This window comes from Choloepus didactylus, chromosome 1 (assembly GCF_015220235.1).
Source record: "Choloepus didactylus isolate mChoDid1 chromosome 1, mChoDid1.pri, whole genome shotgun sequence".
In the NCBI taxonomy this organism is placed as follows: Eukaryota; Metazoa; Chordata; class Mammalia; order Pilosa; family Megalonychidae; genus Choloepus; species Choloepus didactylus.
In genome coordinates, this window is record NC_051307.1 from 11,767,325 (window position 1) to 11,787,117 (window position 19,793).

A 19,793-nucleotide genomic window follows, 5' to 3' on the forward strand; every position below is an offset into this window, starting at 1 on the left:
AAAGAAAACTGCACTGGACAATGTTAAACAGGCAATGACAACTTTATTTAGGGGTTGCTATAGCAGGGGAAAGAGAACTCAACTCCATTGAAACAAAGGACAGCAAGTTCTTTAAGGGCTGGGAAGGGAGTGGATGAAAAGCACTGGAAGACTGTAGGGGCAAGAGTGATTGATCACCAGGGTGTATGAGGGATTTATTGAGGTTGCAATTAGAACCACTTGGTTTGGAATGTTTTCCTTTGCTTTAATTAGGCCACCTGGAGTCTTACAGGCCAAGGATCTACCTAGCTAGGAGCCTCTCGGCCACCTGGATGGTTGAGCGGTTCTGGGTGAGACTGGACAAGGCAGTCAGGGGCCTGGATTTAGTGAGAAGTCTGTCTGAAGTTTAGGCAAGCTAAATAAGGCCAGTCTTGACTCCATGGCAAACCTCCTCTGCAAGTAAATGTCTCCTCTTTCATAAGATGCTTTGGTCTCCAAGTCTTTCTTACACAGGGTATATCTGGAACCCAGGAGACTTGGTTGCAAAACCAATTCTATTTGAAGGTAGTCACAGAAATTATAAAAAGGGGCTCAAGGAGTCATCAGAAGAATCACCCTGAGCTGTAGCTTAGAGTGAGGCATGAACAGGTTAAGGAGAAGACATTAGCGTGAGTTTGAGCAAAGAGATGGTCTAGACAAAACATGAACAAGATGAAACAAGCAGCACGGCGCCCTCAGAAACATTCTAGGAAGGATCACAGAAGGCAAAGTCCACATGAAAAACCCAGGATAGAAGTAATCATATCCCAAAGAATAAAGAATATTCTTCCTGTGTACTTCAAGCTATTGTACTTAATAAGAACCAGTTAAAATAGAGTAACACAGTAAAACAATGAAATACAAAGTAGTGTTGCAAAGCTAAGGCAACAGGGTAAATTGTCATCCTTACAAAAATATTAAACTAGAAAGAGCTAGAAATTGACTCCAGAGCCCTCAGACCACGCCTGGGGCCAGGACTTCTCAAAGCAGATCAGCGGCACCAGTGGGACCCGGGAACTTGCTAAATGTGCAAATTCTCGGTTCTCGCCTCAGACCAACTGACATGGAAATTCTCAGGGTGGGGCCGGGGATCTGTGCTTTAACAGCCCTCCAGTGATTCTGATGCTCTCCAGGTGACCTGAGAAGCCCTGAACTATGTTCTTCTCCCTCTCAAATGAAACAGTTTTTGCATAGCAAGTTCAGCTGTGGATTCCAGAACTAGATCCCTTTTTCACAGGAAGATTTCAGTCTACACTCAAGGACAGAAGTGAATTCAGACTCCAGTATCAGACTTAGCTCATTCATTCCTCAGACATTTATTAAGCGGAACGCTCCAAAGCAGATGTTCACCAGTTTTGAACAACTTTGTCGCGGACGAGCTGGCCGTGAGGCTCCGTCGCGTCTGGGGGCAGGAGGGCCAAGTAGACAGGGGTCTTGGCCCCCTCCTCTGCAGTCCGGGAGCCAAAGTCGCCAGCCATGTCCGTCTTCACCCAGCCGGGGCAGCAGGCGTTCAGGAGGATCCTGTCGACCTTCCTCTTCTCCTCCAGACTCCTGGCCTGGATTCTCGATAAGACTGTGACTCCCAGCTTGGACACCCCGTAGGCCGAGTTGGGCCAGCCTTCCCTCTCGTGCACCTCGTTCTTTGTGTCCTCCACAAACTTCTTCATGAGGTCCACCAGGTCCTCCTCGGTGAGGGCCTCGCACCGGAACTTCTCCTGCAGCTCCTCACTGCAATTTTCAAGAGCTTTTGAACCTTGTAAACTACTGATGTTCACCACTCTGCCTGAAACAGAATAAAAATATGAAAACATGTCACAAATACACACTAGTTGGGTGGGTATAGCAAACCCACGATAGAGTCATGGTTCAGGCTTAATTGCTAATTAAAAGAATTACTCTAGAAGGCATAAAATCTGTACCCCAGTGGGTTTTAACTTTTTTTTTTTTTTGGTCTCCTTTTCTGTTTAAAGGAAGAACACACCTCCATCAGCAACAGTGGCTCCCTTTGGCAGTGATTCTCCATTAGGTGGGCAGGGGGGGTAAGTCCATAGCAAAATCACCAGGTAGTTTTATAAACACTCACCCATCCACAGCCCACCCCAAGGTGGTTCTGATACTGCTTCCCTAGGGCCAGCACCCTCATCTAGAGGGTTTAAGATTCCCAACAGTTTGCACAATTTCTTAGGCTTGTGATCAGCCACTTCTTTGCCCCTGAGTGCCCAAAACAGGGTTAAACAATGCCTAGGAATGACGCTTGTCTATCCTTAGTGAATAATTTCGCATGTGGAGGGGGTTGATTCTCCATCCCCGTTTTGACTTTTATCTTTTCTTTACAGTCTATAGTTAATAGCCTTTAATAATTCACAGCAGGTGTTTTAATTAGGGTTGCTTTGTAAGGATGTTCAGGTTGTCCACTACACACCTTCAGTGGGCACCATTTATAAAATAATGATAGTAATAATAATGCATAGCTACTAAATAAACAGTTGTGTCCATAACGACAAATAGGCAGACCAAAAACTACACAACAATTTGAAGCATTGTTGGTAATCTAAAAACCAGTAGACGTGCTGAATTTACGCATTTGCCCCAGCATCAGAGAACCACTAATTTTTGTTCTTTTCTTACAGATGACCCTGAATATGCATTCTCCGCATCCAATAGGATCACTGGGTTTCACCTCATTTTCTGAGCAGCACTCTTAACAGGGGCACACTTTGGGAGGTGGGAAGGTGTCACATTCAACTGGGGATTCTTGTGGGCCTCCACCCCACTGGAGATATCCTCCACTCTATCCTTAAAAGCCAGTACCTCACTGAACCCCCAGGTACCTATGACTCTTCAGTATTTTCTTTCTTTCTTTAATGGTAACACATATTGCTTTCCCAGCTTTTAATTTTGAGAAATTTGAAACCTATGAAAAGATGCAAAAATAATTCAAGAAAACACCCACATAGCCTTCACCTAAGTGCACCGACTGTTAACACTTAGCCATATTTGCGTGTGCTCTTTCTCAGGCATCATAAACCTTCACCCTGAAAACTTCAGCATATGTGCAAACAAGGACATTCCCTACACAACCACAATAGTCATCACACACGAGACATTTATTGTGCAGCCCTGTTATCTAATGTGTAGTCCGTGGCCCAATGTCCCCAACTGTCCCCATAATGTCCCTTGATAGTTTGTGTCTCTGGCTTGTTTTAATCCAGGATCCACTGCGGGATCCTGCATTGCCTTCAGTTGCCATCTCATTAGTCTATTTTAACCTAGAGTAGTTGACAATGACCGTGACCTTGTTGAAGAATCAAGGCCAGTATCTTGCAGTATTTCCCCCAATTTGGATCGGTCTGATTTTCTTGCAATTAGATTCAGTTTAATATTTTGGCCAGGAGTAACACATGGGTGGTAGTGCAGTCTCCATTCTTTTCTAAACAGCTTTGTTCTCAATCATGTGGCTGCTATAAGGAATTACATTTAAAAGGGAAAGGAAGATTTAAAAAAATTAAAAATTACAAGAAATATTGTCTTCCATGGAAATAAAATCCTCCTTAAAAGGAAGGAGGTGTCCCTTTGCCCAGAGGCCGGCGGGTGGTGAGCTGTCAGCCTCAACAGCCAAATGGGTCCATTCCCCTGAGAAGGGCGCCCTCTGCTGGCGGCCGCTGGGATCCAAACACAGAGCTGCACAGCCTGAAAAGGGTGGGTAAGTAGCTCCCCCTTGTGGCGAAAGGGTTGACTAACCTATTTACTCAGAATCTTGAAAAACTAAGCATGCAGAAAACAACTTTGTTTAAAGTGATGTTATGAAGCTAAATAAAGAGAGGCTGTTTAATTAATTATGCATGGGAGGAAGTGATTCCCCATATATAAAGACATAACCATACTCAGTGTTTTGCCCCCTCCTCCTCACCCCAGGTGAACTTGATATTTATTGAAAAGTCACAAACACTTTCCATTAGTTGTAAAATCAGAGATTACGGCTTTGGGAAATGAGATAGAAGTCTGGACCCACTGGCAATGACAAACAGCTTACAGGACTGGATCTGACACCACTGCGGCATCAGGCAGGTGCAAGACTGAGCAAAGGTTCCCTGCTTTGCTGCTAACTTCCGTTGCATCCCACTCAGAATGATCCTAGGAAAACTGCGTGCTTTGGTCACCCCTGAGCTCTCTCTTTATTAACCCAAGAGTGGTGGCATGTCCCTCTGCTTAAGGTAACAAACAGTGGCTGCATGCTCTGCCTTTTGGTTAGGATTTCACACAACCACATTCTAAAAGTGGCTACTTCCCAAATTCTAGCAGGTTCCTTCTAGCCTGTACTAATAGTGAGCCTGTTTTAGAGAGCTGGGTGAAGACAGTGATTCATCTGCTCTGGGTTCATCCCCAACCCCACTGTCCCCAAAGCCTTCAATTCTTATTATTTTCTTAATGGCTTGGTTTTCAATCATTTGACAATATCGTTTGCACTCCACCAGAACTAATTATCCTGACTTGATAAGAGTGATGAGATCTGGAGACCTGGATACTATTTCAAGCTCCATTATGACTTTTCTGTGTTCACTTTTCTCTGTAAAGTGAGGGGAGAAGAATGCAACATTTCTTCAGTACTTTGCAGCTCTAAATGTCTATGATTCTAGAATTCATCAGGAGAGGACTTCCTGTTACTTGGTATAACACACTTCTACAATGGAATACTATGCAGCTGCAAAAGAGAATGAAAAGGAGGACTTGTGGGGAAGATGGGAGAGCAGGGAGCTTCAGGCCCCAGTCTTTCCACCAAAACAACTATTAAACAGGCAGGAATGGTCTGAAACAACTATCTTGAAACTCCAGAGGCCAAAAGAACACTGTAGAGCATCCAGGAAAGAGCAGGAGGAAGAGGCTGATAAATTATGGTAAAGAACTATAAATTGCTCTCTCTGCACGGCAGCTACCAATACCCATTGGTTTTGGTTTGTTAAAGGTGACAAAAGGCAATATACCAGAAATGGATTGGCTTTAACAATAGGGATTTATTAGCTCACAAATTTACAGCTCTAAGGCCATGAAAATGTCCCAGTTAAGGCATCAACAGGACGATACCTTCTCTGAAGCCTGGTTACTGGCGAGCTTGGGCTCCTCTGTCAGATAGCAAGGCACATGGTGACGTCTGCTGGTCCTTCTCTCCTGGGTTTTGTTGCTCCAGATTCTGGCTTCTCCATCTGTGTCATTTTCTCTAAACTTCTTTGGATGTTTCTATTTCATCTCTTAGCTTCTGTATGTGTTTTATCCTCTTATAAAGGACTCCAGTAAAGGACTCCTTGAATGAGGTGGGTCAGGTCTCAACTGATTAACCTAATCAAAAGGTCCCACCTACAATAAATCTACACCCACAGGAACGGCTAAAAGAACTGGGCCTTTTCCCGGGTACATGACAGCTTCCAACCTACCACACCATTCCCCACTCTCGTGGCAGGCCGCCGTGGGGTCTAGTCCCTGGCTGACTGCTGTGACAGAAAGGGACTTAAAATCCTCTTCCCCAGTAACAGGGGTGGGCACAGCTGATGGCTGATGAGTGAAGCTGGATCGCTGGGTCCCGGCTTTGGGGGCAGCTACTGTTTCAACCCTCCTTGGACAGGGGCGGAGGTGGCAAGTTAAAGACGCAGCACTTCCTCGGGCCCGTGAAGCAGACAGCTGCAGGGCTGCATTTTCTGGGCAGGCCAGGAAAGCTCAGCTTTTGGGGTCCATCGGCGAAGACATTGGTGCCTTTTCCAATCCCCTCCCCAGGGCACTTTAGGAGCCAGTCTGGGCACTATTTGTGGGTCCCCGGCCCTATTTAGGCTGGGAAAGACCGACTTGGGAAAGTTGTCTCTGGGGTGACCCTCCTCCCAGAAGTTGCTCTCCAGGAAAAAACAGTGTGAGGCAGGAAAGGGATGTAAAAAATGATAGTGGTGGACAGTCTAGGACAAAGGCCTGTGAGCTTCAAGTTCCCAGGAGAGGGAGGTCTGTCTCCTGGAAAACAGAGGGGACAACCAAACATCTGTCAACAGGGGAACTCTAAAACGATCAACAAAAAAAAGCCCAGGACAAGACAGAGGCCCAGAAAGACAGGGAAAACCCTGCCCACTGTGTTTGCCTTGGGCAGAGGGCTGAAGCTCAAGAAAATCTGTCTTATCAGAAGCTGGTTACAAAATCAGGAAGCAGGCATCGCAGGGAGTAAATACCAGAGTTAACATTTAAAAATATTAAAACGTACAGTGTGCAACAAGAGTAAAGACAGACAAAGAAATAGGAAATGATGGCCCATCCAAAGGAAGAGGATAAAAATACAGAAAACACGAATGAAAAAGATGAGAATGTGGACATGCTGAATGCAGCCTTTAAAAAAAATCTTAAAAATGCCCAAGGAGATAAAGGAAAGTACAAAGGAAAACTAAAGGACATCAGGAAAATCATAAATGAACAATATGAGAATCTAAATAAAAGGATAGAAATTTTTAAAAGGAACCAAGCTGAATGGGCAGGGCCATGCCTCCACGGAAATTATCTAATCAGAGTTATCACCTACAATTGGGTGATATTAAAAGTGAAAACAGCCTAAGACAGCTGTGGGTCATGATCAGGCACATCAATATACACATTATGGGAGTCCCAGAAGGAGAAGGTAGAGAAAGGGGCAGAAGGAACAGTCACAGAAATAATGACAGAGAACTTCCGAACCTTAGCGAAAGATGTGGATATGCACATCCAAGGAGCTCAGAGAACACCAAACAGGATGAACATGAAGAAAAACACAGCCTGTCATATACTGATTACACTATCAAATTCAAAGGACAAGAAGAGAATTCTGAAAGCTGCAAGAGGAAAGCAACTTGTTACATACAAGGGCATCCCAATTAGATTAAGAGCTGATTTCTCATCAGAAACCACAGAGGCAAGAAGGCAGTAGATTGAAATATTTAAAGGGCAGAAGGAAAACAACTGCCAGCCAAGAAATTTATATCCAGCAAGACTCTCTTTCAAAAATGAGGGAGAGATTAAGACATTCTCGGATAAAAACTGAGGGAGTTCATCACCACTAGACCTGTCCTACAAGCAATGCTAAAGGGAGCTCTTCAGACTTAAAGGACAATAGACAGTGGTTCAAAGCAGCATAAAGAAATAAAGCCTTGCAGTAAAGGTAACCATGGGGTAATTATAAATGCCAGTAGTATTGTATTGTTCGGTGTGTAATTCCACTCGTTACTTCCTACAGGTGCTAAAATGCAAATGAATAACATGAATACTGATAAATCTGGGTTTTTGGACATACATCGTGTAAAGATATAAGTGGTAACAAGTACAAGAAAAAAAGTGGGGGAAAGAGGGGTATAGGAAAAGGATATGTGCATGCTACTGAAATTAAGTTGGTATCAAACCAAATATGTTAGGATGTTAAATTTTAGCCCCATGGTAATCACAAGGAAAACAGTTGAAAAATATATCCAGAAGGAAATGAGAAGACACTCAATATGGGACAACACACAAAAAAGCAAAAAACATGAAAGTAGGCTTTAATGGAAATGAGGGACAAAAAAGGTATAAGAACCATGAACAACTGATTGTACACTGTAGATAATTGTATGGTATGTGAATGTATCTCTATAAAATTGTAGGAAAAAATATAAATAGGGATAAAAGTGCTGGAGAAAACATGGAGAGAGGGATGTACCTATTTACTGTTGTAGCCTTTCTGGAGGACAGTGTGATGGTTCTACAGGAGGCTAAGTATGTGGGGGCCATAAGATCCTACAACCCCATTATGGGGTATATGCTTGGAAGATCTGAGAGCAGGGACATGGGTGGACATTTGCACACTAGAGTTTATGGAGGCAGTATTCATGATTTGCAATGGGTGGAGGTGGCCTAAGGGTACACAGACTGAGGAACAGAATGGTGAACTGTGGTGTATGCATGTAATGGAATACTGAGCAACTACGAGAAGGAGTGAAGCTGTGAGACACACAACGAGGTGAATGGATCCTGTAGACAGCATTTTGAGTGAAGTACGCCAGAAACAAAGGAAGACACTACAATGCCTCACCAATATGGACTAACTACAATGTGTAAACTCAAAATTGAACCTTAGAGCACAGCTTTATCAGGGGAACGCTTATTATAACAGTCCCTAGATTGTAAACTCTTACAGCAGTCACATCTATTCCGGAATTGTAATGGCTGTCTCCAGATTCTGAGATGCTGATCCCTTTGTGTATAACCTGATAGGTCTCTAGAACATTGGGTATCTGTGTGACACCTGAAACTCAGAGCTAGAACTTGGCAGATATGAATGTCAGTATTAGCACATACAGCAACTGTTTAAAAAGCTGCAAAAGAGTCTAGACTTCAATTAGAGATATGAATGAAGCAGATCTTGTTGGGACTAGGGCAAATCAGGCCAAAGGGTAAAAGACGATACTGACTGTGTTTTTAAACTTCAACTTGTGTGTGAGACCAAGGGAAGAGATGGTCATCTGGAGCAAGATCTGTATTTTCTGTAGTACACTAAACAATTTAACTTGTACAGTCAGCTTGTTCAAACACCATGATTACATGGAACTTTGAATAGGAAGTGAGATCTGGTAGGTTTGCACAGGTTAGTGTGAAATAGTGACATCCCAGAGTAATTCCGGCAGAGAATAAAAGTATACATGCAGGCCCCCCAAGGAGCTGGGGGAAAATATGGAGGTGTTGGACTTCCTCACTTGGATTGCTGCTGATGTTCTCATAAACATTGAGGACTGACAGCTTGGTGTGCCGAGCCCTCTATCATGGGGCTTGCCCTCGTGAGACTCATTGCTGCAAAGGAGAGGCTAAACTTGCTCATAACTGTGCCTAAGGATCTCCCCGTGAGTGCCTCTCTGTTGCTCAGATGTGGCCTCTCTCTCTAGCTAAGCCAACTTGGCAGGTGAACTCTCTGTCCTCCCCTCTACATGTGACCTGACTCCCAGGGGTGTAAATCTCCCTGGCAATGCAGGATATGACTCCCAGGGATGAACCTGGACCCGGCATCATGGTATTGAGAACATCTTCTTGACTGAAAGGGGGAAGTGAAATGAAACAAAATAAAGTTTCAGTGGCTGAGAGATTTCAAATGGAGTCAAGAGGTCACTCCGGTAGGCATTCTTATGCACTATATAGATATCCCTTTCTATATTTTAGTGAATTGGAATAGCTAGAGGTAAATACCTGAAACTATCAAACTCCAACCCAGTGGCCTTGACTCTTGAAGACGATTGTATAATTATACAGCTTACAAGGGGTGACAGTGTAATGGTGAAAACCTTGTGGATCACACTCCCTTATCCAGTGTATGGATGGATGAGTAGAAAAATGGGGACAGGGACTAAAGAAGATTGGGGTGGGATGAGGGGAATGATTTGGGTGTTCTTTTTACTTTTGTTTTTTTATTCTTATTTTTATTCCTTCTGGTGTAAAGAAAATGTTCAAAAATGGATTGGAGTGATGAAGGCACAACTATATGATGGTTCTGTGATGTATACCATGGATTACTGTATGGTATGTGAATATAAGCTGAATTAAAAAAAATCAGTTGGCCATCAAAAAAAAATGCATAAGACTTACAAAGGCTAAATAGCAAAATAGCAGAATACTGGTATTATCAGCAGTGACTTTAAATGAAATGGATTAAACTCTCCAGTCAGAGGGAGATATTTGCAGAATGGATAAAAAAGCATGACCCAACTATATGCTGTCTGCAAGAGACTCATGTTAAATGCAAAGATACAAGTAAGTTGAGGGTGAAAGCATAGGAAAAATATATCATGCAAGTAGTACCCAAGAGAGCTGGAATGGCTATACTAATACCGGAAAAAATAGACTTTAAGTCAAAAACAGTTATGAAGGACAAAGAAGGTCATTATACACTAATAAAGGAGACAATTCAATAGGAAGATGCAGCAACCATAAATATATATATGCACCTAACAGCAGAGCCCCAAATATACGAAGCAAATACCGACAGATTTGAAGGGAGAAATTGATGCTTTACATTAATAGTAGGAGACTTTAACACACCACTCTCAGTAATGGATAGAACATCTAGTCAGAAGATCAATAAGAAAGTACAGGACTTGGGTGATACACTGAACCAACTAGACCTTACTGGCATATAGAACACTGCACCCAACGAAAACAGAATACACATTCTTTTCAAGTGCACATGGATCATTCTCCAAGATGGACCATATGTTAGCTCTCAAAACAAGTCTCAATAAATCCAAAAATGCTGAGAGGAAAATATATAGCACTAAATGCTTACATTAATAAAGAAGACTTCAAATCAGAGCCCTAACCTCAAAAATGGAATAATTACAAAACGAAGAACAAACTAAACCTAAAGTGAGCAGAAGGAAAGAAATAACAAAGATTAGAGCAGAGATAAATGAAACAGAAAGCAAACAAACAAACAACAAAACCAACCAACCAAAAAACAAGAGAGAGTATCAACAAAACCAAAAGTTGGTTCTTTGAAAAGACCAATAAAATCAACAAGCCTTTGGCTAGACTGACAAAGAAAAAAAGAGAGGATACAAATAATGAAAATCTGAAATGAAAAGGGGAACATTGCTACTGACCCTGCTGAAATAAAAAGGACTATAAGAGGATACTATGAACAACTCTATGTCAATAAATTAGATAACCTAGATAAAATGGACAATACCTACTGTTTCGGTTTGCTAATGCTGCCCTTTTGCAAAACAGCAGAAATGGATTGGCTTTTATGAAGGGGGTTTATTCGGTTACAAAGTTACAGTCTTAAGGCCATAAAGTGTCCAAGGTAAGGGGGTACCTAGAGTGAAGTATAGGCCAATGGCTTCTGGAAAACCTCTGTCAGCTGTGAAGGCACGTGGCTGGTGTCTGTTCCAGGGTTCTGGTTTCAAAATAGCATTCTCCCAGGTTGTTCCTCTCTAGGCTGCAGCTCCTCAAAAATGTCACTCTTAGATGCTCTTGGGGCATTTGTCCTCTCTTAGCCGCTCCGAAGCAAAAGTCTGCTTTTAAAGGCCATCTCCAAAATGTCTCTCTAAGGTGCAGCTCCTCTTTCAGCTCCTGTGTGTTCTTCAAAATGTCCCTCTTGGCTGTGGCAAGCTTGCTCCTTCTGTCTGAACTTATATAGTGCTCTAGTAAACTAATCAAGGCCCAAGCTGAATTGGCCATGCCTCCACGGAAATTATCTAATCAGAGTTATCACCTACAATTGGGTGGGTCACATCTCCATGGAAACACTCAAAGAATTACAATCTAAATGCTAACACATCTGCCCACACAAGACTGCATCAAAGATAATGTCATTTGGGGGGACATAATACATTCAAACTGGCAAACCTACATTGCCTCAAGAAGATATAGAAGATCTCAACAAAGCAATTACTAGTAAAGAGATTGAATCAGTAATCAAAAACCTCCCAACAAAGAAAAGCCCAGGACCAGATGGCTTCACAGGGGAATTCTACCAAAAATTCCAAGAAGACTTAACTCCAATTCTGCTCAAACTCTTCCCAAAAAATTGAAGAGGAGGGAATATACCTCAACTCATTCTATGAGGCCAACATCACCCTCTTACCAAAACCAGATAGAGATACCACAAGAAAAGAAAACTATAGATCAGTATCTCTTGTGAATACAGATGCAAAAATCCTCAACAAAATACTAGGAATTTGAATCTAACAGCATATAAAGGATTATATAGCATGGTCAAGTGGGATTTATCCCTGTATACAAAGTTGGTTCAACATAAGAAAATCAATTAATGTAATATACTATATTAACAGAATGACAGAAAGAGCCACATGATCATCTCAACTGATGCAGAAAATACATTTGCAAAACAAAGCAATCAGAATACTAGGAATAGAAGGAAACTTCATGATAACTTCCTTAACATACATGAAAAGCCCACAGCTAACATCCTACTTACGAAAGACTGAAAGATTTCCTTCTAAGATCAGGAGCAAGAAAAGGATGCCCACTATCACCACTGTTGTTCCACATTGTACTCGAAGTTCTTGCCAGAGCAGTTAGGCAAGAAACAGAAATAAAAGATATCTAAATTGGAAAGGAAGAAGTAAAACTTTCCCTATTTGCAGACGATACGATCCTTTACAAAGAAAATCCTGAAAAGTCCACAACAAAGCTCCTAGAGCTAATACATGAAATCAGCAAAGTGGCGGGGTACAAGATCAACACCCCAAAATCAATAGTGTTTTATACACAAGCAATAAACAATCAGAAGAAGAAATCAAGAAAAAATTCAATTTATAATAGCAACTAAAAGAATCAAGTATCTAAGAATGAATCTAACCAAGTATGTAAAGGACTTGTACACAGACAACTATGAAATATTGCTAAAAGAAATTAAAGACCTAAATAAATGACAGGATATTCCATGTTGATCTTAATATCATTAAGGATGTCAATACTACCCAAAGCAATTTATAGATTTAGTGCAATCCCAATGACCATTCAGACAACCTTCTCTGCAGAAATGAAAAGCCAACCATCAAATTCATATGGAAGGGTAAGTTACCCCAAATAGCTAAAGTCATCACGAAAAAGAAGAATGAAGTTGGGGGACTCACACTTCCCAATCTTAAAACTTAATACAAAGCCACAGTAATCAAAACAACATGGTGTGGGTACAAGGACCTACATATAGACCAATGGAATCAAACTGAGAGCTCAGAAATCATCCCTCACATGTATGGCCAAATGATTTTTGACAAGGTGGCAAAGATGACTTAAATGGGAAAGAACAGTCTCTTCAACAAATGACGGTGGGAAAACTGGATCTTCATTTGCAAAACAAGGAGGAGGACACTTACCTTATATCATATACAAAAATCAACCCACAATGGATGAAAGGCTTCAATATAAGAGTTAGAACTATCAAACTTCTAAAAGAAAATGCAGTGAAGCATCTTCAGGATCTTGTGTTAGGCAATGGTTTCTTAGACTTTATACCCAAAGCACAAGCAACAAAAGAAAAACAGATAAATGGGACCTCACCAAATCAGAAACTTTGGCTTTCAAAGGACTTTATCAAGAAAGTAAAACCACCACCTTCACAACGGGAGAAAATATTTGGAAACCACATATCCAATAAAGGAATATACAAATAAATTCTCCAACTTAACAACAAAATGACAATCAATTTAAAAATGGGCAAAAGACCTTGTGCCAGTTTGGATGTATTATGTCCCCCCAAATGCCATTATCTTGATGCAATCTTGTTGGGGCAGTATTAGTGTTGATTAGATTGGAATCCTTTGATTGAGTGTTTCCATGGAGATGTGACTCAATCAACTGTGGGCAGGACCCTGATTGGATAATTTCCATGGAGGTGTTACCCTGCCCATTTGGGATGGGTCTGAATGAAATCACTGGAGCCACATAAAGGAGCTGACAGACAAGGGGAACTCAGAGCAACTGAGAGTGACATTTTGAAGAGGAGCTGCAGCTAAGAGAAGACAAAATGCCCCAAGAGCAACATTTTGGAGAACAACATTTTGAAACGCAACCTGGGAGCAAGCAGATGCCAGCCACGTGCCTTCCCAGCTAACAGAGGTTTTCCGGATGCCAATGGCCTTTCTCCAGTGAAGGTACCCTTTGTTGATGCCTTACCTTGGACACTTTATGGCCTTAAGACTGTAACTTTGTAACCAAATAAACTCCCCTTTATAAAAGCCAATCCATTTCTGGTGTTTTGTGAAAGGGCAGCATTAGCAAACCAGAACAGACCTGAACAGACATGTCTCCAAAGAAGATATATAAATGCCCAGAAAGCACATGAAAAGATGCTCAACATCATTAGCCATCAGGGAAATACAAATTGAAACCACAATGAGATACCATTTCACACCATTAGAATGGCTGTTATTAAGAAAACAGAAAATAACAAGTGTTGGAGTGGATGTGGAGAATTAGGAACAAACACTCATTCACTGCTGGTGGCAATGTAAAATGGGGCAGCCACTGTGCAAGACAGTCTGGTGGTTCCTCAGAAAGCTAAGTATAGAATTACATATGAGCCAGCGATCCCACTACTACGTAAATATCCAAAAGAACGGAAAGCAGGGACTCAAACAGATATTTGCACACAGATATGTTCAAGATATGAACAGATATGTTCACAGTGGCATTATTCACAACTGCCAAAGATGGAAGCAACTCTAGTGTCCATCAACTGATAAATGGATAAATAAAACGTGATACATACACACAATGGAATTTTATTCATTCATAAAATGAAATGAAGTCCTGATACATGCAACAACACAGATGAACCTTGAAGAAATCATGTTGCATGAACTAAGCCAGACACAAAAGGATAAATATTGTATGATCACATTGTATTGAAACAATTAGAATATGCAAACTCATGGAGTCAGAATCTAGAATAAAGATTACCAGGGGACGGGGTGGGGATAGGAAATGTGGAAATTAAGGCTTATAATGTACAGGGTTCCTATTTGGAATAATAGAAATGTTTTGGTAATGGATGGTGGTGATGGTAGCACAACATTGTGAACACAATTAACAGCGCTGAAACATATATCTGAATATGAGTAAAACAGGAAATGTTAGATTTTACATATGGTAACAAAATAAAAATTAAAAAAAAAACCATGGGACTGCACTGCACAGTGAACCCTAAGGTAAACCATGGACTTTAATTAGTAGTACAATTATAAAAATGTGCTATCATCAATTGTAACACGTTCCACACCAATGCAATGTGTTGGTGGTGGGGTGGTATATCGGAATCCTGTATTTTATGCATGATTGTTCTGTAAGCCCACAACTTCTCTAATAAAGAAAAAAAAAAAACCAAAAGAATGAGGAAGCACTCTTTCCTGATTTAGAAAGAGCACCAGTTATATTAAGTGAAAAAAGCAAGAGGGCAAGCATTTTATTTAGCGTCACCTTTTGTGTAATAGAAAAGAGTCAAAAAGAATATGCATTTATATTTGTTTATATTTGCGTTAATGAAAAACTCCATTCCCCTGGCAGTTCGACATCTCCACAGACTCAGGATTTCAATCAGCTCCTGCAATTCTGCCCGCAGCCTTCCCCAGATCCTATCCCACTAAGAAACTGACAAAAAGAATTACCTGGGGAGGCTGGGAGTGACAGTTGGGTAACTGGGGGACAAGTATATGAGTGCAACTCTCACCAAACACCTTTTTAGATTTTAAGAATTTTGAATCCAGAGATAAAACTTACTTAAAATATTAAACTAAGAAAAGCTCATTTCTACTAAGAACCACAGAGGTTTTTTTTTTTTGTTTTTTTTTTTTTTTTTTTTTTTTTTTGTTTTTTGTAAGAATCAAGCTGACTTCTTGGGAAAGCAAATCCTCAGGGAAACAAGCCTTCCCTCTCCTTCCCCCACACATGGATAATTTTACCCTTTAGATTTGTTGATTTATGACCTTCTCCCATGCTAGACTCTGCTTCACCAACAGCACTGTCCTTGTCCAGTTTTGTTCACCATTGTATCCCCAGCACCAAGCCTAATGCCTGCATATGGTGGGCACTTGATAAATATATGTTTAAAAATTAATAATTATTGGTCGAATAACTGGGATTGTGGACAGAACATTTCCTAATAAAGAAAATTTCTATTTGATTTTCTGAATCAGCTTGAAAAAGTTGGGGGAGTTCAAAGAAAAAGGAATTTAGAGAAAGTCATAAACCTGCTAGCACAGACACTATCCCAGGTCCCCCAACGAGCCAGATGTGGTACTGCCACCTTCGAAAGCTGCAGAAGCAGTCACCGAGCCTGACCGCAAGCAAGGAGCATTTTGGGACCTGTAACATCCATTCATTCCAGGGCTGAGTTCATGACTTGGTTCCCCAAAGCAAACTAGAAATTAAATGTTTAAGAGAGGAGCCAAACACTGAAGAGTTAATGCAGTCTTCTTTTTTTCCCACCTAATGAGAAAGGGCACCCCCCGAAGCTCCCTGTGGGGCCGTTGCATCCAGGGAACCCGTGGCCTTCTCCACAGGCTGCACTTACCATGAGGCTTTATTATTGGCAGTAGTTCAGTGCAGACATTCCTTGTGGCAAAAAAGTTCGTCTTCAGTGTCATCTCAGCTTGAACGTCAAAGGGCGTTGGATCGTCAACTTTCAGAAAGAGAAGGAAACAAGGAGAAAGTCACATATTTACACCTGAAATTCATATGACAAATTGGATCCTATCTCATAACAATTAAAGAGGAAATGAGCCAACTTTAAAGCATTTTTTAAACAGTAGGTAGGTGGCTTTCAAACTTTATAGCGTGCATCATAATCCCCTGGAGGTCTTGTTAAAACACAGACTTGGGGACCCCACCCGCAGAATGTCTGCTTGAGAAGGTCTAGGCTGGGGTTCGAGAGTTTGCATTTCTAACAAGTTCCCTGGTGAGGCCGCAGCCGCTGGCTTTGACCTCCGCTTCTCAAACTTGAACGTGCAAGGGAGGCACCCGGGGATCCTGTAAAACTGCAGCTTGTGATTCAGCAGGTGTGGGGCGAGGTCGGAGTTTGTGGTTCCAAGTCCCCAGGTGTAGCTGCTGCTGCCCAAGGCGACCCGCCCCTTTGAGGGGCTAGGGCTTTGCGCGCTACCAGTGATCCCACCTGACGCTGAGTTAGGGGTATTTATCCACCAATCCTTCGGCCACTAACCGAGAGTCACTTCGGGGGGTTTATTACCTCCCTTTTTCTCCTCTTCCGGTCTGTAATTCAAAAGCCCGCAGAGGAGCAGATGCGAGTTGAAGGAAGACTTCGGTGGTGAACGCAGATGGTGAGTGTCCCGGCCTGCGGGTGGAGGCTGCTGCTCCAGAAGCGTTCGTTTTACTCCGCTCTGCATCTTGGAGTTGGGACGCTGATTCAGTTATGACCCCACTAGGTCATAACTGAAGCGGCCCGGGTTATTTCTTTGTATTCCCTAGCACAATGGTAGCTCAATAACTTTTAAAGTTGAGTAGTAGAGTACACAATTTTTCTTTTCTTTCTTTCTTTCTTTCTTTTTCAAAAGAAGATGCTGTTTTAACCCACCGAAACGTTTGGTAACAATCATCATCTCCTTGGGGGGTGGGGGGCAGCCAAGGCTCGCTTCCTTTTTCCCAGAGCCTATCAAAGCTCTCCATAAACCCCAGGCTGGAGTGCACCCTCATGTGCAATTGCGCGCTCACGGAGTCTTGGCGATTCATTTCCTGTCCTGAGCAGATGCCTCCCGGCACCCATGAACGCGCCCTCTCCAGGAAAGCGAAAGCCCAAAGCGAGTTGGGAGACCCTCGCAGAGATGATGTGTCTCGTACAGAAAATCGATGAGCTTAGCAGGGCGGGGCGCCCTTCCTGGAGTCGGGTTTGCGCGCAGCCAGCGGTAGCTGACGGGTCCGGGAGAGCCCTGGGCCGCGCACAGGTCCGCACTGGCCCGCACAGGCCCGCGGGCGGGGCGCGCTGTCCCCGGCGGCCGGGCCCGCCTTGCGCTGGGCGAGCCACTGGGGCGGCTCCGCGGAAAGCGAAACTCCGCCTTGGGAGGGCAAGAGCTGAGCGCATCCCGAGCGGCCAGCGCTGCCCTTCGCGATCGCTCAGTTGGGTGGCGCGCGCCCGCGGCTCCCTGCCCGCCATCCTCGGAGTGCCCCAGGGACCCACCCCCTAACCCTGCACCTACACTTGAAAGCGATGCCCGCGTTGTTGACCAGCACGTTGAGCCCCCCGTACTCCTTGCGGAGGAAATCGCGCAGGGCGCGGATGCTCTGCTGGTCGTCGATGTCCAGCTGGTGGAAGCGCGGGCTCAGGCCCTCGGCCTGCAGCTGCTGCACGGCCGCCCGGCCCCGCGCCGCGTCCCGCGCCGTCAGCACCACGTCCCCCGAGAACTGCCGGCACAGCTCGCGCGTGATGGCGAAGCCGATGCCCTTGTTGGCCCCGGTCACCAGCGCCACGCGGCTGCAGGACGACATGGCCGGGATGGGGGCGCGTGGGACACCTTCGCGGAGAGCACACCGGGCTGTGGGCCACGCGGGGCGCGCACGGCGGAGGCCAGGGTCGGAGACGCCACGCAGAGCTACGCTGTGGGATCCAGGGCTCTGACTCCTAGAGAACGAGGCCGCGGGGCCTCGGTCCCTCCCCTCCGAGGAGGGGCAGTCTATCCTCGACGGTTTCGTAATACCCGCCCCCCCCTGCAGAGCCCGCCCCTTCTCCGCAGCGCGTCCTGGGGCGCGCGCCAAGACACACCCGTCTTTTAATCCCACCTCTGAGTCCGGCGGTGGTCTGCGAGGTCACGAAGCGTTCTTCCCCCAAGCAAAACAGGACGGTGATAGGGGCTAAAAATTCACAGCAGTTGGACGAAAACTGTTTTGGGAGAACCCCCAAAGGAGAAAAACAAGTGCTGAGTAATTATCCTGGGCGTGTGCCCGTGTCCACTGCAAAATGTGAATGTTTGCATTTTCCTAATGAAAAGAAATTATTTAGGTCTGGTAATTGCTTCTCGGGATGTAGGTCCCCACGCTTGCTTTAGAGGAACTCAAAATGCGAGAGAACTAGAGAAATAAAAGTGTCCTGAGGTTAGACGCCCAGGCGTGGGCAGGGTCACACGGCTCTGCGCTTCCCAGCGCGCCTCCAGGAGGGTGGGAATGTTTATGAAGTTCTCTTACTGTGCGCCAAGCCCTTTTTTGGAATGCCTTCGTTTAGTTTTGTGAGGATTAAATTATCTACCTTTTAGGTTTGTCTAAGGTCACAGTAAACAAGGGTGAGGCATATGGCTTCTCCCCGTCAGGTCTGGGTACCCGTAAACGGAGCGCAACTGAAAACAGTTTCCAGAGGTGTACCCATGTGTGAGCTCACAAGTCGGACTTCCCCACTCACCTTCTTCAGTGTAAACCTGAGTGTGTTTGATTGGCGATCTTGAGATTTGCGGAGAGCTGCGATCTCATCCTGCGTTTCCCAAGCAGAGCTGGTTCGACTGCCCTGCGCCTCTCACCTTAAAAGTTCTTTCTTCATCAAAGTCTAGACGACCAGTGAGGTCAGGAACGTGGGTGAGGCCCGCTGTGGCCTCCTACGTGCCAAACCAGTATGTCTTTTTTCCCGTGAGGATTATTTGGAACTCTCTTTTAAAGATGTAGGGCTAAACTGTTTGTCTACTCTTAAGTGTTTTTCAAAAATTGTACACCTCTTCTAAGTCATCACTTGTATTGGCATTATATATATTCATGATGTGCCTTTATCCTTTTAATATCTGTAGTGATGACATCTCTTATTTCCTGACTTTGATAATTTCTTTCATATTTTTTCCTAATCTGTTTGGCTATAAGTTTATCAATTTTTCTCAACGAACCAGCTTTGGTTAAATTTTATTTTTCTGATTCCATTGACTTCTGATCTTCATTTCCTTTCTTCTTTGGGTTTCATTTTTTTTTTTTTTCTTCCCTAGTTTCTTGTCATGGAAGATGAAGTCACTGAGTTGAGACCTTTCTTTCCTAACTCAGGCATTAAACGTGGGAAATTTCCCTTTAAGTACTGCTATAGTGGCACCCCATGAACACTGATATTTTGTTTTCAATTTCATTCAGCTCAAAGTACTTTCTAATTTCCTTTTTGGTATTTTCTTTGACCAAGGATATTTAGAAATGTATTTTTAGTTTCCAAATACTTGGAGATTTTCCAAATATCCGTTACTGATTTCTAATTTAATTCCACCAGGGTCAGAACATTCTTTGGCTCAAATCCTTTGTAAAGGATTTAAAAAGGTGGGGAGGGA

At 43.4% G+C, this 19,793-nt stretch overlaps 1 protein-coding gene across 3 annotated transcripts; it reads right to left on the reverse strand.

Moving 5' to 3' along the window:
• Positions 1–26: 26 nt before the first annotated feature.
• Positions 27–18,156, reverse strand: CBR3 (carbonyl reductase 3). 3 transcript variants are annotated; one of them, XM_037831730.1, is made up of 3 exons: positions 17,709–18,156; positions 16,073–16,180; positions 27–1,801 (listed from the first exon to the last, which is right to left on the reverse strand). In XM_037831730.1, exons 1-3 carry the CDS (start codon positions 17,995–17,997, stop codon positions 1,365–1,367), a joined length of 834 nt encoding a protein of 277 aa, XP_037687658.1. In that variant the 5' UTR covers positions 17,998–18,156; the 3' UTR covers positions 27–1,364. The 3 variants fall into 3 exon arrangements, with proteins under 3 accessions (XP_037687658.1, XP_037687679.1, XP_037687669.1); XM_037831751.1 differs by lacking the exon at positions 17,709–18,156 and adding an exon at positions 16,745–17,633; XM_037831741.1 differs by lacking the exon at positions 17,709–18,156 and adding an exon at positions 16,718–17,633.
• Between the last annotated feature and the right edge of the window lie 1,637 nt (positions 18,157–19,793).

What these genes read in the sequence shown, in the direction of transcription:
- CBR3 (XM_037831730.1), bottom strand. Translation starts at nt 17,997, where the DNA reads ATGTCGTCCTGCAGCCGCGTGGCGCTGGTGACCGGGGCCAACAAGGGC. An exon ending in CGCGGGCATCGCTTTCAAGT is followed by an intron (nt 16,181 to 17,708) that starts GTAGGTGCAGGG and finishes TCTTTCTGAAAG; the next exon opens with TTGACGATCCAACGCCCTTT. An exon ending in GCCAATAATAAAGCCTCATG is followed by an intron (nt 1,802 to 16,072) that starts GTAAGTGCAGCC and finishes ATTCTGTTTCAG; the next exon opens with GCAGAGTGGTGAACATCAGT.